A 14534-nucleotide genomic window follows, 5' to 3' on the forward strand; every position below is an offset into this window, starting at 1 on the left:
CGTTTTCGGCAAGTTCCTCTTTAATTTCTTCTATTGAATTCATTATGTCGTGTTTGTTATAAATGTCCTGTTTTACATCCGCGAACCATCTCTTCATTTCTGCCTGGGTCGGTAAGTCCTCTTCCTTCGGTAATAGTTCGTACGTAGCGTCCCCCGACATCGGGCCTTCATCGATCTGCGCCATTTTTGGTAGATCAGACCCCTCGCTGTGACTCTGTTTCTGGTAAGAATACTTTTTAAAGTCCAGCGATTTGCATTTTATCAACATCTGTGTACTCCAGACAATTGGATTAACAGATTTGGCGAGTTTGTTTGCTATGGATGCCCAAGTTTTATGGAGATATAGCTTGTTGCTGGAGGAGCCTCTGGGTTAAGCAGCCATCTGCTGAGGTGACGTCACTTCCACTCACGTTTTAACTTTTAATAGAGGAGGATGCAAGGCACAAAACGCTTGAGATCCTCCAGTTTGTGGAGTCTCCTGAAGGGATCGTGGCAGTCCCAGTACGCGAGATCCTTAAAAGTTGCTGCTGAGGAAACAGGAACACCCTCTCACAGTGCCTCCCATTAACAAGAAGGCGGATGGGGTCTACCTCGTCAAGAAGGCTGCCGGATTTGATAAGTCAGCTGCCTCACCAGTTGGTAGTGGTCGAATCTGCTCTCAAGAGGGCCAAGCACTCTTGGACCCATTCCTCAGTGTCTTTGGTAAGGACCACAGAGTGATGGACACTCTTGTGAGAGAGGTTTTCCAAGGCACCAAGCTTATTGCCCAAATTGCTGTCTCTACCAGCTCTACATGAGCCAGTACTCGTGGAACATCTGGAAGTAGGTGCAGGAAGTGGCTGAGCAGCAGCCTGAACAGCAGCAAGACACTCTCATGTTGCTGGTGCACAAGGGTCTGGAGTGCAGAAAACACAAGATTCGTGCATCCTACGATGTTTTCAAAGTAGAATCGAGAGTCTCTGCAGCAGGAATCGGTGCCTGCAGAATGGCATGGCTGCAGGCCTCTGATCTCCAACTGGAGGTACAGGAACGACTCGCTGGCATGCAGTGAACTGGAGAAAATCTCTTCGGAGATGAGGTGAAGGATGCTATGGCTCAACTTCGGGACCACCATAAAACCTTCCAACAACTCTCCGCCAGTACTCCGGACCTGTCCTCATTCAGAAGGCTATCGAGACCGGGGTCAGGGATGTCTTTCTTTTGCCAGAGGAGGTACTATCCTCAGCCGCCTCACTCCCATCAACACCAAAAGGGCTCCTGAAGCCATTCCAGGTAGCAGAGAGCCCCCAAACCCCAGCCAGCTGCTTGATCAACTCAGGAGACGGGATTTTAACTAGGCCGTAGAGAGCATAAGCCAGTTTGCCTGTACCTGGGACGATAGACCCTCCGTTCAGGGCCAGGCTGCAGTTCTTTACAAACCAGTATCTCAGTGTAACCTCAGACCAGTGGGTTCTATCCATCGTCCACCAAGGGTACCAATTTAATCTATTGGGTGTCCTGCCAAATTGCTCTCCATGCCCATATTGGGGCTGGTAGCGCATCAGGAGGTACTACAAATGGATCTCTACGCCGCCTTACTGGCCAGAGCGGTTGAGCCTATACCACCAGAGCAAAGAGGGAGGGCGCTCTATTCTGGGTACTTCCTGATTTCAAAGAGAACAGGAGTACTCCGTTACTTCCTAGACTTAAGGGCTTTGAACAAGTTTCTAAAAAGAGAAAAGTTCTAGATGGTTTTCCTGGGCACTTTGATCCCCCTATTGCAAAAAGGGGACAGGCTATGCTCCCTTGACCTAAAGGACACGTACACATATCAAGATCTTCCCTGGTCACAGGAAGTATCTCCGATTTGTGGTGGGAACCCAGCACTTCCAGTACTGGATGTTGCCATTTGGGCTCACGTCCGCTCCATAGGTCTTCACAAAATTCCTGGGTATGGTGGCGTCGCACCTCCACAAACTGGGAGTGCATATCTTCCCGTATCTGGACGATTGGCTGATCAAGAGCATGTCTCAGGCAAGGGCCTCCAGGTCCATGCACTTGACCATTCGAGTTTTAGTCACTAGGGTTCATTCTCAATTACCCAAAGTCCCATCTCAGCCCATCTCCTCAATTGGACTTCATAGGAGTCCTGCTAGACTAGGATCAGGCCAAGGCCTCCTACCTCACCAGAGGGCGGTCGCTATGGCGACCATTGCGGCAGAAATTCAGCAGAGCTAGCAGGTGTTGGCCTGGCACTTGTTGAGGCTATTGGGCCATATGGCCGCAACCATCCATGTTACTCCCTTGGCATGTTTACACGTGCGCAGAGCCCAGTGGACCCTGAGGTCACAATGGTGCCAGGTCAGGATTGCAACCAAGTCTCTCCGGGACTCATTGTCCTAGTGGCGGGTACTTTCCAATCTGAAACCGGGGATCTTGTTTTAGAATCTTCCCACTCAAATTGTCCTGGGGTAGGGAGCTCATGTAGATGGGCTCAGTAGCAAGAGTCTTTGGTCCACTCATAGAAACATAGAAATGACGGCAGAAGAAGACCAAACTGCCCATCCAGTCTGCCCAGCAAGCTTTCGCACTTTTTTTTTTCTCTCACATACTTATCTGTTTCTCTTGGCTCTTAGTAACCTTTTTTATTCTATTTCCCTTGCACCCCCGCCATTAATGTAGAGAGCAGTGTAGGAACTGCATCTAAGTGAAATAGCTTAATTAGGGGTATTAACCACCGCAATAAGCAAGCTACACCCATGCTTATCTGTTTATCCAGGCTATGTAATTCAGTCCTTGTTGATTGCTGCCTGAATATAGATCCACCTTTCTTCATTCCCCCTGCCGTTGAAGCAGAGAGCCATGCTGGCTATGCATTGAAAGTGAAGTATCAGTTTTGCTTCCCTGCCGTTGAAGCAGAGAGCTGTGCTGGATATGCGTGAAGTGTCAGATTTTCTCCCCTGCCGTTGAAGCAGAGAGCTATGCTGGATATGCATTGAAAGTGAAGTATCAGGCTTATATGGTTTGGGGTAGTAACCGCCGTAACAAGCAAGCTACTCCCCGCATTTTTGTGAATGCAAATCCTTTTTTCCACATTTCCTCATTGCCGCTGAAGCTTAGAGCAGTGTTGGAGTCGCATTAACCGTGTGTATGTTTATTATCACCAGATAGTAGCTGTCGTTCCTGTGAACCACCCACTCTTCACATCCTCTAGACACCAGGGGTGGGCAATTCCGGTCCTCGAGGGCTGCAAACCAGTCGGGTTTTCAGGATATCCTTAATGAATATGCATGAGAGAGACCTGCATACACACTGCCTCAGTTGTATGCAAATCTATTTCATGCATATTCATTAGGGGTATCCTGAAAACCTGACTGGTTTGCAGCCCTCGAGGACCGGACTTGCCCACCCCTGCTCTAGACTTTATGGATCCACAGTGTTTATCCCACGCCCCTTTGAAGTCCTTTACAGTTTTGGTCATCAAAACTTCCTCCAGTAGGTCATTCCAAGCATCCACCACCCTCTCCATGAAGAAATACTTCCTGACATTGGTTCTGAGTCTTCCTCCCTGGAGTTTTAAATCGTGACCCCTGGTTCTGCTGATTTTTTTCCCAACGGAAAAGGTTTGTCGTTATCTTTGGATCATTAAAACCTTTCAAGTATCTGAAAGTCTGTATCATATCACCTCTGCTCCTCCTTTCCTCCAGGGCGTACATATTTAGATTTTTCAATCTCTCCTCATAAGTCATTCGATGAAGACCATCCACCTTTTTGGTCGCCCTTCTCTGGACTGCCTCCATCATGTCTCTGTCTCTTCGGAGATACGGTCTCCAGAACTGAGCGCAGTACTCCAGGTGAGGCCTCACCAAGGACCTGTACAAAGGGGATCATCACTTCCCTTTTCTTACTCGATATTCCTCTCTCTGTGCAGCCCAGCATTCTTCTGGCTTTAGCTATCGCCTTGTCACATTGTTTCGCCGACTTCAGATCGTTAGACACTATCACCCCAAGGTCTCTCTCCTGCTCCGTGCACATCAGCCCTTCACCCCCCATCGAATACAGTTCTTCCGGATTTCCACACCCCATATGCATGACTCTGCACTTCTTGGCATTGAATCTCAGCTGCCATATCTTCGACCATTCTTCCAGCTTCCTTAAATCCCGTCTCATTCTCTCCACTCCTTCCGGCATGTCCACTCTATTGCAGATCTTAGTGTCATCCGCAAACAGACAAACCTTACCTTCTATCCCATCTGCTATGTCACTCACATAGATATTGAACAGGACCGGTCCCAACACTGATCCTTGCGGCACTCCGCTTAACACCGCTCTCTCTTCAGATTAAGTTCCATTTATCATCACACATTGTCTTCTGTCCGTCAACCAGTTTGCAATCCAGGCCACCACCTCGGTACTCACTCCTAAGCTTCTCATTTTATTCACCAGCCTCCTGTGCGGGATCATATCAAAAGCCTTGCTGAAATCAGAAAGGTTCTTGTCAAATCAACTTCCTGAAGCTTTGGGCAATCAGTTACGTGCTATGGGCTTTCAGAGATCGGCTGTCCAACAAAGTTGTCCTGATCCAGACCAACACCCAGGTAGCCATGTGGTATGTCAACAAGCAGGGAGGCACGAAATCGTACCTCCTGTGTCAGGAAACAGTCCAGATATGGTCATGGGCTCTGTCCCACGGGATGGTTCTCAGGGCTGTGAATCTGGTTGGGACGGAGAACATGGTAGCGGACAGGCTGAGTTGAGCCTTCAGATCCCATGAGTGGTCCCTGGACCATGAAGAAGCGAATTGGATATTCCACCTCTGACCCCTTGCAACAGGAAGGTGCCTCAGTTCTGCTTCCTGTACAGGACAGATAGCAAGCTAGTCTCGGACGCCCTCTGGGCAAGGGTCTTATAATCGCATATCCTCCAGTTCCCTTAGTGGCAAAGATTCTCTTGAAGCTTCAAGAGGACAAAGGAACTATGATTCTCATAGACCCTCTGGCCAAGACAGGTCTGGTTTCCACTCCTTCGGGAGTTGTCCATCTGGAGACCGATCAATCTGGACAGTTCGTCAGATCTCATCACACAAGATCAAGGCAGGCTGCGGCATCCCAACCTCCAGGCCCTGTCACTCACCGCCTGGATGTTGAGAGGTTAATCTTGCAGCTGCTTGATCTTTCAGAGGATCTGTCTCGGGTCCTGGTGGCTTCTAGAAAGCCTTCCACTAGAAAGTCCTATGGACTGAAGTAGAGGAGGTTTTCCATGTGGTGTGAGTAGATGGTCCTAGATCCGATCTCCTGCCCCACACAAAAACTGCTTGATTACCTTCTACACCTGTCGGAAGCTGGCTTAAAAACCAACTTCTATTAGAGTTCGTTAGTGCAGTTGGAGCATACCACAAATGTGTAGATGGTACACCTATCTCTGTATAGCCTATAGTTGTACATTTCATGCGGGACCTGCTTCAATTAAAGCCTTTCCTAAGGCCCTCCACTGTGACTTGAGACCTCAACATTGTGTTAGCTCAGCTGATGAAAACTCCTTTTGAGCCGCTGCGCATCTGTAACCTGAAGTACCTGACCTAGGTTATCGTATTTTTAGTGGTGGTCACTTCAGTGCACAGGGTCAGCAAGCTCCAGGCCTTAGCGACTTATCTAACTTATACTAGGTTTTTCACAACAGGGTGGTCTTGCATACGCACACCCTAAGTTTCTACCTAATGAGGTGACGGATTTCCATCTTAATCAGTCAATCGTCCTGCCAATATTCTTTCCCAGGCCTCATTTGCACCAAGGCAAACGACACTGCAGAGTTTGGACTGCAAGCAAGCCTTAGCCTTTTATTTGAAATGGACAGAAGCCCTTAGACAGTCCACCCAATTTTTTGTTTCTTTTGATAAGAATAGGTTGGATGTTGCCTTTGCCAATACAGATACTATCCAATTGGCTAGCAAATTGCATCCCAGGCAGGACTGCATCTTGGGGGTCATGTCAAGACTCATTCTGTCAGAGCCATGGCTCATCGGTGGCCCACTTGCGAGCAGTTCCCGTGGAGGAGATCTGCAAGGCTGCAACGTGGCGTTCTCTCCACACATTCACATCTCATTACTGTCTGGATAGGGATGGCCGACCTAACAGTAGGTTCAGTCAATCTGTCCTTCGGAACTTGTTAGAGTTTTAGACCCCAACTTTCCCACTTAGGACCCATTGTTTATTTATTTATTTAAAATCTTTTCTATACCGTCGTTAAGGTGAGTACCGACACAACGGTTTAAAATAAGGCACATAAAAGTAATGATACTAAAATCTGTCAGTTTACATAGATGCCATAAGGTTCGGTAACATAGTTTGTAATCAATGTTAATTGATAAATGTGATAATTCATGTTCATTTCTCTTTCTATCAGTTTTGAGTATAACACTAGTTTTATAATTGTAACTTTTCCTTAGTGATGAACTATCTATTAAAAACTATCTATTAAAATCTACACACTTATTGATTACTGTAGTGTGTGTTGGGTGTTCAATTGTTCGTACCTTGCACTGCCCTGGCTTCTATTCTCCCCTTTCTTTTTTAAAAGCTTGTTTGAAGAGCCAGGTTTTTAAATGTTTTCTAAAGGCTTTGCTGTCTCTTTGTAATCTTAACTCCAAGGGCATGGAGTTCCATAGTATGGGGCCTGCCAAGGATAACGCCCTTTCTCTTACTTGTGTTAGTCTTGCTGTTTTGACTGATGGAATAGTTAGGAGTGCTTTGTTGGCTGACCTTAGGTTTCTGTTGGGGATGTGTACGCGAAGGGCTGTGTTAAGCCAGTCTGCATTTTCGTTATGTATTAGTTATGTATGGTGCATAGTGTTTTGTATTGTATTCTTTGTTCAATGGGAAGCCAGTGTTTCGGTGATATGTTCTCTTTTACTTTTGCCAGTTAAAACTCTTGCAGCTATGTTTTGCAAAATGTGTAGTGGTCTTAGTGAGGTGTATGGTAGACCTAGTAGAAGGGCATTACAATAATCTGTGCTTGCAAATATCAATGCTTGTAGTACTGATCGAAAGTTGGCGGTTGTTAGAAGTGGTTTTAGTCTTTTGAGAACCATGAGTTTGGCATATCCTTCCTTTACTTTTAGAGATATGTGTTGTTTTAAGCTTAGTTCTGTGTCAATTATTACTCCTAGATTCCGTACTTTCTCTGCTAGTATTATTTGTTGGCTGTTATTGAGTGTGATTGAGTGTGTTTAGGTTCAGGCTGTCTCTTCCTTTGTTACCAACAGCTCCGGTCGTGTTGTGCCCGTTGGCATCTGGTTAGGTGTCTGTTGGTCCCCTTTTTTGTTGGGGAGCAGCCTATAGCTATTGATTTTCCCATATGTGAGGACTATCATCCTGCTTGTCCTAGGAGAAAGCACAATTGCATACCTGAAACAGGTGGTCTCTGAGGAAAGCAAGATGCTAGTCCTTATGAAACCTGCCCGCCACTCCACAGAGTTGGGTTTCTCCAGTTTTTTATTTTAGTCGTAATTCTATGTTACGAGACTGAAGAAGGACTCTGTGTGGATGCGCGGTATAGGGCATGCTGGGCATGCTCAGTGTGCCTAGTCAAAGTTCTAGAAACTTTGACATACGTTTTCTGCATCGGGGCTCCATCTGATGATGTCACCCATGTGTGAGGACTAACATCCTGCTGTCCTCGGACATCTGTTACAGGTAAGCAACTCTGCTTTATAGTGCAATGTCTTAAGATCTTTAATGGAGAAATAGAATGCTGAACTTTCTATTAATCATGATGTTGACTGGGAATCCATCTAGGAAGGGCTCTATCTGTTATATAAGAGCCAGTCTCATGATCCAGATTTTGCACTGTACTTAGAATTCCTCACATTTTATTATAATTACAGTTGTGCTTGTAATCTTTTATGCTGGAGTGCGTGTGATTTAAGAGAAATCCGTATTCATGTGTGGTGGACTTGTCCAATTGTGCAAGATTTTTGGGCAAAGATGTTTGCTGACCTCTTCAAGGTAGTGGGTTTTGAGTTTGCTATTTCTCCCAGATTGACTTTATTGGGATGATCTTTCTAAAATCAATAAATGGAAAAAGCATATTCCACATATGTTACTAGCTGCTAGATTCACAGTGGCTTCATTCTGGATGCGGTCTCTGGCCATAGACTGCTGGAGGTCCCAAGTATTTGAAATTGCTCAGATTAACATATTTAGGAATGACTTAAAGCATATGATGATATCTGGGGAAAGTTCCAGAATTATTATGCAGCTGTACAATGTGATAACAGTAAAGAGCCACCACTCCATGATAGTTGATGCTTAGTGATTTTCACTTTGGTTTTTTTTTCATATTTCACATTGTATTTTTTCATCTGCACCAATGCCTTTTTAATGTGGTATTTGATTTTATTTCTTTCTTGTAATGATTGAAAATAATTGTATTTGCATTTGTTTTTCTTTAATTCTAATACTTGTCCTATTAAGGAATAAACTTAATGCTTGTTGCTCACCACATTCTGTGCAGTTCAGGTACCTAACTGGTTGTAAGTCGTATAAGTTGGCCTTTTAGTTTGACAAGTTTTCAATAAGGCCCTGTTCTGTATTTAAGAGTCGAGACTGTGTCAAGCATGGACCACCATCCGAGGGAGAGCTTGTGCAGCTCAGATGGACAGATGGCAATCTCTATAAGGCCAAGTTCATTGCAGCCCAGATCAGTCATGTCTATCAGGTAAGGAAGAACCATAATTCTTTCTTTTGTGCTTTGACTGGCTCGTCACATCTCATCCTCTTCCCCTCCTCACCCACCCCAGTTTATTGCTAATTTTGACTTTTCCCCCACTTATGTGTTTCTCTTCCCTTCCCATCCTTCCTCCACATAAGCTTTTTCCCATGCCTTTCTTAGTGCGTGTTTTTTTGGCTAATTCAGTAAATAAATAATTCTGTTCTGTTTCATAATTTTTGATAAATAATACAAATAATGTAGATACACAATAGCTAATTATTTCTAACACAAACCTCTTTTACATTTTTTAAGGTATCAAACCTGCAGCTTCACCCCATATCATCATGTGTGACTCTCTTTGCTTTTTAACAAAACATGATGAAACAAATGTCTTTATGTAGTCAAAATCTTCAAAATATTTTAAATTGATGCCCCAGGTGTCAGTCATAGAAACATAGAAATGACGGCAGAAGAAGACCAATAGGCCCATCCAGTCTGCCCAGCAAGCCTTCACACTTATTTTCTCATACTTATCTGTTACTCCGACCGCTGAGTTCAGGGCCCTTATTGGTAGCTTTTTAATTCTAATTTCCTTCCACCCTCGCCATTGATGCAGAGAGCAGTATTAGAGCTGTATCAAAGTGAAGTATAAGGCTTAATGTTTGAGGGTAGTAACTGTCATATCGAGCAAGTTACCCCGATGTTTGTAAACTCATACTGCTCAGATCTATGCCTTGTTAGATGTTGGCTGGATGTAAATCCTATTTCTTCATTCCCCCTGCTGTTGAAGCAGTGAGCTGAGCTGGATATGCATTCAAAGTGAAGTATCAGGCTTAATTTGTTAGGGGTAGTAACCGCCACTGTAAGCAAGCTACTCCCACTTTTATTTGTTTACCCAGCCTGTGCAATTCAGTCCTTGTTGGTTGTTGTCTGAATGTAAATCCTCTTATCTTCATTCCCCCTGCCGTTGAAGCAGAGATTTACGCTGGATATGCATTGAAAGTGAAGTATCAGGCTTAATTGATTTGGGGTAGTAACCACTGCAACAAGCAAGCTACTCCCACGCTTATTTATTTACCCATACTGTGCTACCTTGTTGGTTGTTGCCTGAATGAAATCCTCTTTTCCACATTTCCTCTTGCCGTTGAAGCATAGAGCAATGTTGGTTGTTGAAGCATAGAGCAATGTTGGTTGTTGCCTGAATGCAAATCCTCTTTTCCACATTTCCTCTTGCTGTTGAAGCATAGAGCAATGTTGGAGTCTCATTAACCGTATGAATGTTTATTGAATAAGGGTATTAATCACCAGGTAGTAGCCGTCATTCCCGCAAGCCACCACCATACCTCTTCTATTCATTCCCATCCTCCAGGCTTTATGGATCCACACTGTTTATCCTACGACCGTTTGAAATCCTTCACAGTTTTGGTCTTCACCACTTTCTCAAGAAGGGCGTTCCAGGCATCCACCACCCTCTCCGTGAAAAAATACTTCCTGACATTGGTTCTGAGTCTTCCTCCCTAGAGTTTTAAATCGTGACCCCTGGTTCTGCTGATTTTTTTCCAATGGAAAAGGTTTGTCATTGACTTTGGATCATTAAAACCTTTCAAGTATCTGAACGTCTATATTATATCACCCCTGCTCCTCCTTTCCTCCAGGGTATACATATTTAGATTCTTCAGTCTCTCATAAGTCATTCGATGAAGACCCTCCACCTTTTTGGTCGCCCTTCTCTGGACCGCCTCCATCCTGTCTCTGTCCCTTCTGAGATACGATCTCCAGAACTGAGCACAGTACTCCAGGTGAGGCCTCACCAAGGACCTGTACAAGGGGATAATCACTTCCCTGTTCTTACTCGAAATTCCTCTTTCTGTGTAGCCCAGCATTCTTCTGGCTTTAGCTATTGCCTTGTCACACTGTTTCGCCGACTTCAGATCGTTAGACACTACAGCCTCCAGGTCTCTCTCCTGTTCCGTGCACATCAGCCCTTCACCCCCCATCGAATACAATTCTTTCGCATTTCCACAGCCCATATGCATGACTCTGCACTTCTTGGCATTGAATCTCAGCTGCCATAACTTCGACCAGTCTTCAAGCTTCCTTAAATATCGTTTCGTTCTCTCCACTCCTTCTGACGTGCCCACTCTGTTGTAGATCTTAGTATCATCCACAAAAAGGCAAACCTTACCTTCTATCCCTTCTTCGATGTCACTCACAAAGATATTGAACAGGACCAGTCCCAACACCGAGCCTTACGGCACTCCACTTATCACCACTCTCTCTTCAGAGTAAGTTCCATTTACCATAACACATTGTCTTCTGTCCTTCAACCAATTTGCTATCCAGACCACCACCTTGGCACTCACACCCAAGCTTCTCGTTTTATTCACAAGCCTCCTGTGCGGGACTGTATCAAAAGCTTTGCTAAAATCCAAGTAAATGACATTGAGCGCTCTTCCTCGATCCAATTCCTTAGTCACCCAATAAAAAAAAGTCTATCAGATTTGTCTGACAGGACGTTCCCTTGGTGAAACCATGCTGCCTCTGGTCCATCAATTCTGCTGCTTGTAGATAGTTCACTATTCTTTCCTTCAGCAGCAACTCCAATACTCTTCCCACCACCGATGTGAGGCTAACCGGCCTATAGTTTCCAGCCTCCTCTCTGCTTCCGCTCTTGTGCAGCGGGACCACCGTCGCTCTTCTCCAATCACTCAACACCACTCCCATTTCCAGGGAACTATTGAACAGGTCACACAGCGGAGCCGCCAGCACATCTCTGAGCTCCCTCAGTATCCTGGGATGAACCTCATCAGGCCCCATGGCTTTGTCCACCTTCAGTTTTCCTAGCTGTTCCCATAAATTCTCTTCCGTAAACGGAATTTCATCCATTCCGCTTCCCTCCAGTTTCTTGTTAACTAGCGTCGGTCCTTCTCCGGGGTCTTCTTTAGTGAATACCGAACTGAAGTATTGTTTAATATTTCTGCCATTTCTTCATCAGTCCCCACCTATTGATCCTTTTCACCTTTCAATTTCAGTATACTACTTTGGACTTTTCTCCTTTCACTGATGTATCTGAAAAATGTTTTGTCGCCTCTCTTTACCTCTTGGCAATCCTTTCTTCCGCTTGAATTTTCACTTTCTTGATTGCTTTCTTCGTCTCCCTCAGTTCCACCAGATATTCTTCCTTGTGCTCCTCTCTTTGGGATTCTTTATATTTCTTGAACGCTGTTCTTTTAGCTTTTATTTTATGTACGATATGGTTTCATATCACAAATAGGATATGAAGAAGTAGCACGAAGACCCGAGTTTTGCAGTTCAAAAACACAGACTTTGATGAAATGGGGAAGTACCTGGAGGAAGAACTAGAAGGCTGGGAGAACAAGAGAGATGTGGAACAACAGTGGACCAAATTAAAAGGAGCAATTACCAAGGCAACTAATCTATATGTTAGAAAAGTAAAGAAAAGCAAGAGAAAAATGAAACCTATCTGGTTCTCAAAGGAGGTGGCAGACAAAATAAAAGCTAAAAAGTCATAGTGATACTTAACTTCTCCCAGAGATTGTCTCTCGACATATAATGAAGCTTTTTCAAAACCACAAGTCCCTACATCGATATTTCAAAGGAATATCAAGACCCGCAGTTTTGTAAAAGCTTCATATATGTTAAGAGACACAATCTCTGGGAGAAGTTAAGTATCACTATGACTGATGCTGGGTGCATCAGTTTTAAAATATTTTGAAAATTTTGTTGAAACATAGACACTCGTTTCATCACGTTTTGTTAAAAAGCTATAAAACTGGCATATGAAAATATGGGATGGCATTCTTCACTATAAAAATTATTTTGGTGAAGCTTAAGGATTGATGCCTTCAAAAATGTAAGGTTTCCGTTATAAATAATTAGATATTGTGTACCCACATTATTTATCATAATTAAAACATGGTGTGTTGGCTCCTGATTCTTTAATCATAATTTTTCCTGACATTGGTGTTTAGAATATGCAGCTTTTCCTTTTTTCCCCCCCATCTTTTACATCTGACTGTTACATTGCTCATTAAAACATACAAAGCACATACTTTTTTATGATTGGAATTTTATTGCATGAAGAAGAAATACAAATTGTGAGTGGGCTAGGAGAATAATCAGTGTCCTGGTAATAGAACATGGGGTTTTAAAATGGCATAAGAAATAATTTTTTATGCCATTTTTAATATCTTCTCTTTGTTTTTCTTGCTATTGGCATCCTGGCCTCTAATGAACTTCAGTTTTATTGTTCAGCTGTCTGTTTATTACTTCTGCTTCAACCTTACTCCTGTAGGGATTCTGTTCTGTTTAAGTATGGAGAAAAGTTTAGAGAAACTGATGTCGAGAATGTGCAAACATACCATATTTAAAAAGGAAAGCGGTATAAAAAGAAAGAACTAGGGCATGAGGAATAAGGATACTTCAAAATGTGAAAATAATTCACAAGAGGCAAGCGTGTTTTTAATTTATTTTACCAACATTTTATCCTGCTTGTCCAAAATACTTGCTCTTAGTGGGCTACAAAACAAAAATGCAAACACAAGAGTCAGTAGTTACAATCAAGACTTGATAACACATACAACAAACAAATCATAATCCAAAAATAAAACCTCCCAGAAACCCCGCAAGCTAACAATGCCACCCTAGCACTTGAGAGAGGAAAATCAGCTGACTAAGCAAAACCTTGCAGAAAGTAAAATAATTTTCACTTTTTCCTAAAACTTTAGTCTGATGTAGAACCACCTGTGATATTCCAAGCAGCTGCGTTCCATATACATTGTAATGCTCTGACCAAGGACACAGGGAGCCCCAAATAAACAGCATTACAATAATTTATCCCAGACAAAAATCTGAGAATAGATCTAAAATCCTGTGGAGACAACAAAAGTTTCAAACATCTGATCAGTTTAAATGTAAAGAATGTCATGTGAGCAATTGCCCTAATTTGAGCATTCATAGTAAGGCCCTTGTCAATCCTCGAGATCACGAACCTCTGAACCAAGCAGAAGGCATGGGTCTCCTATAATTAATTGACACAAAGCCCTAACAAGTGAGGGACAGATGACTCAAAGGGCCTACGTCTTTTTGAGATTTAACGATAAAATATCCAACTCTGAACAGTGTCAAGACAGCCATTACCATAGAAGCCTGTTGATCCTCAAGAGAAAGGAGAATAAAAGTATGTCATTGGCATATATTATATATTCAGACCCCAACAGTTTTATCACTTTACCAATTAGTTGCAAGAATATATTAAATAGAAGCAGTGAAAGGGCCAAACCCTACGGAACACCTGTAGTAACTGGCCTCTAGGAGGAATGGTTGTCACTCAATAAGGTATTGTGTGAGGCTTAAAGAGGGAAGGGATAGACTGGGGAGTAATGCAAGGAAATATTTCTTCACAGAAAAGGATGGTGCCTGTGTGGAACGGCCTCCCAATGTGGAAGTGGTTGAGGCAAAAACTATAGCAGTATTCAAGAAAGCATAGGGATAAGCACAGAGGACCCTAGTTGCAATAAAATAAAGGTAAAACCATAGTTCAAGCACAGTCTGCAGTATTGCAACAGGAAAGGAAAGAAGGTAAAGTAGGTGGTTCTTGTAGTTTTTAATCTGCTGTCATGTTTTGTGTTTCTGTATATTTCATAGTGAGCTATGGGAGAAATCCCAAGCACATGAAAAGTCAGGCGACTCGTAAGATGAAGGAGATGGCATTTAAAACACTGTGTTTGCACTTGGTATCCACAAGAGCAAAAAATAAGCAATATGCACAATTTAATTTCAGGACGTGATGACCTGGTCTTACTTTAGTTCTTTGTCCAGTAAAT

General features: G+C 43.4%; 1 protein-coding gene across 1 annotated transcript in view; it reads left to right on the plus strand.

Annotated features, from left to right (window-relative positions):
- KDM4B (lysine demethylase 4B) overlaps positions 1-14534 on the plus strand; it is a 735609-nt gene that overhangs the window by 678320 nt on the left and 42755 nt on the right. The window contains 1 exon segment of the mRNA XM_029614587.1: positions 8575-8694. Within this exon segment, the coding sequence (XP_029470447.1) occupies positions 8575-8694 (120 nt within the window).

This window comes from Rhinatrema bivittatum, chromosome 8 (assembly GCF_901001135.1).
Source record: "Rhinatrema bivittatum chromosome 8, aRhiBiv1.1, whole genome shotgun sequence".
Lineage (NCBI taxonomy): Eukaryota > Metazoa > Chordata > Amphibia > Gymnophiona > Rhinatrematidae > Rhinatrema > Rhinatrema bivittatum.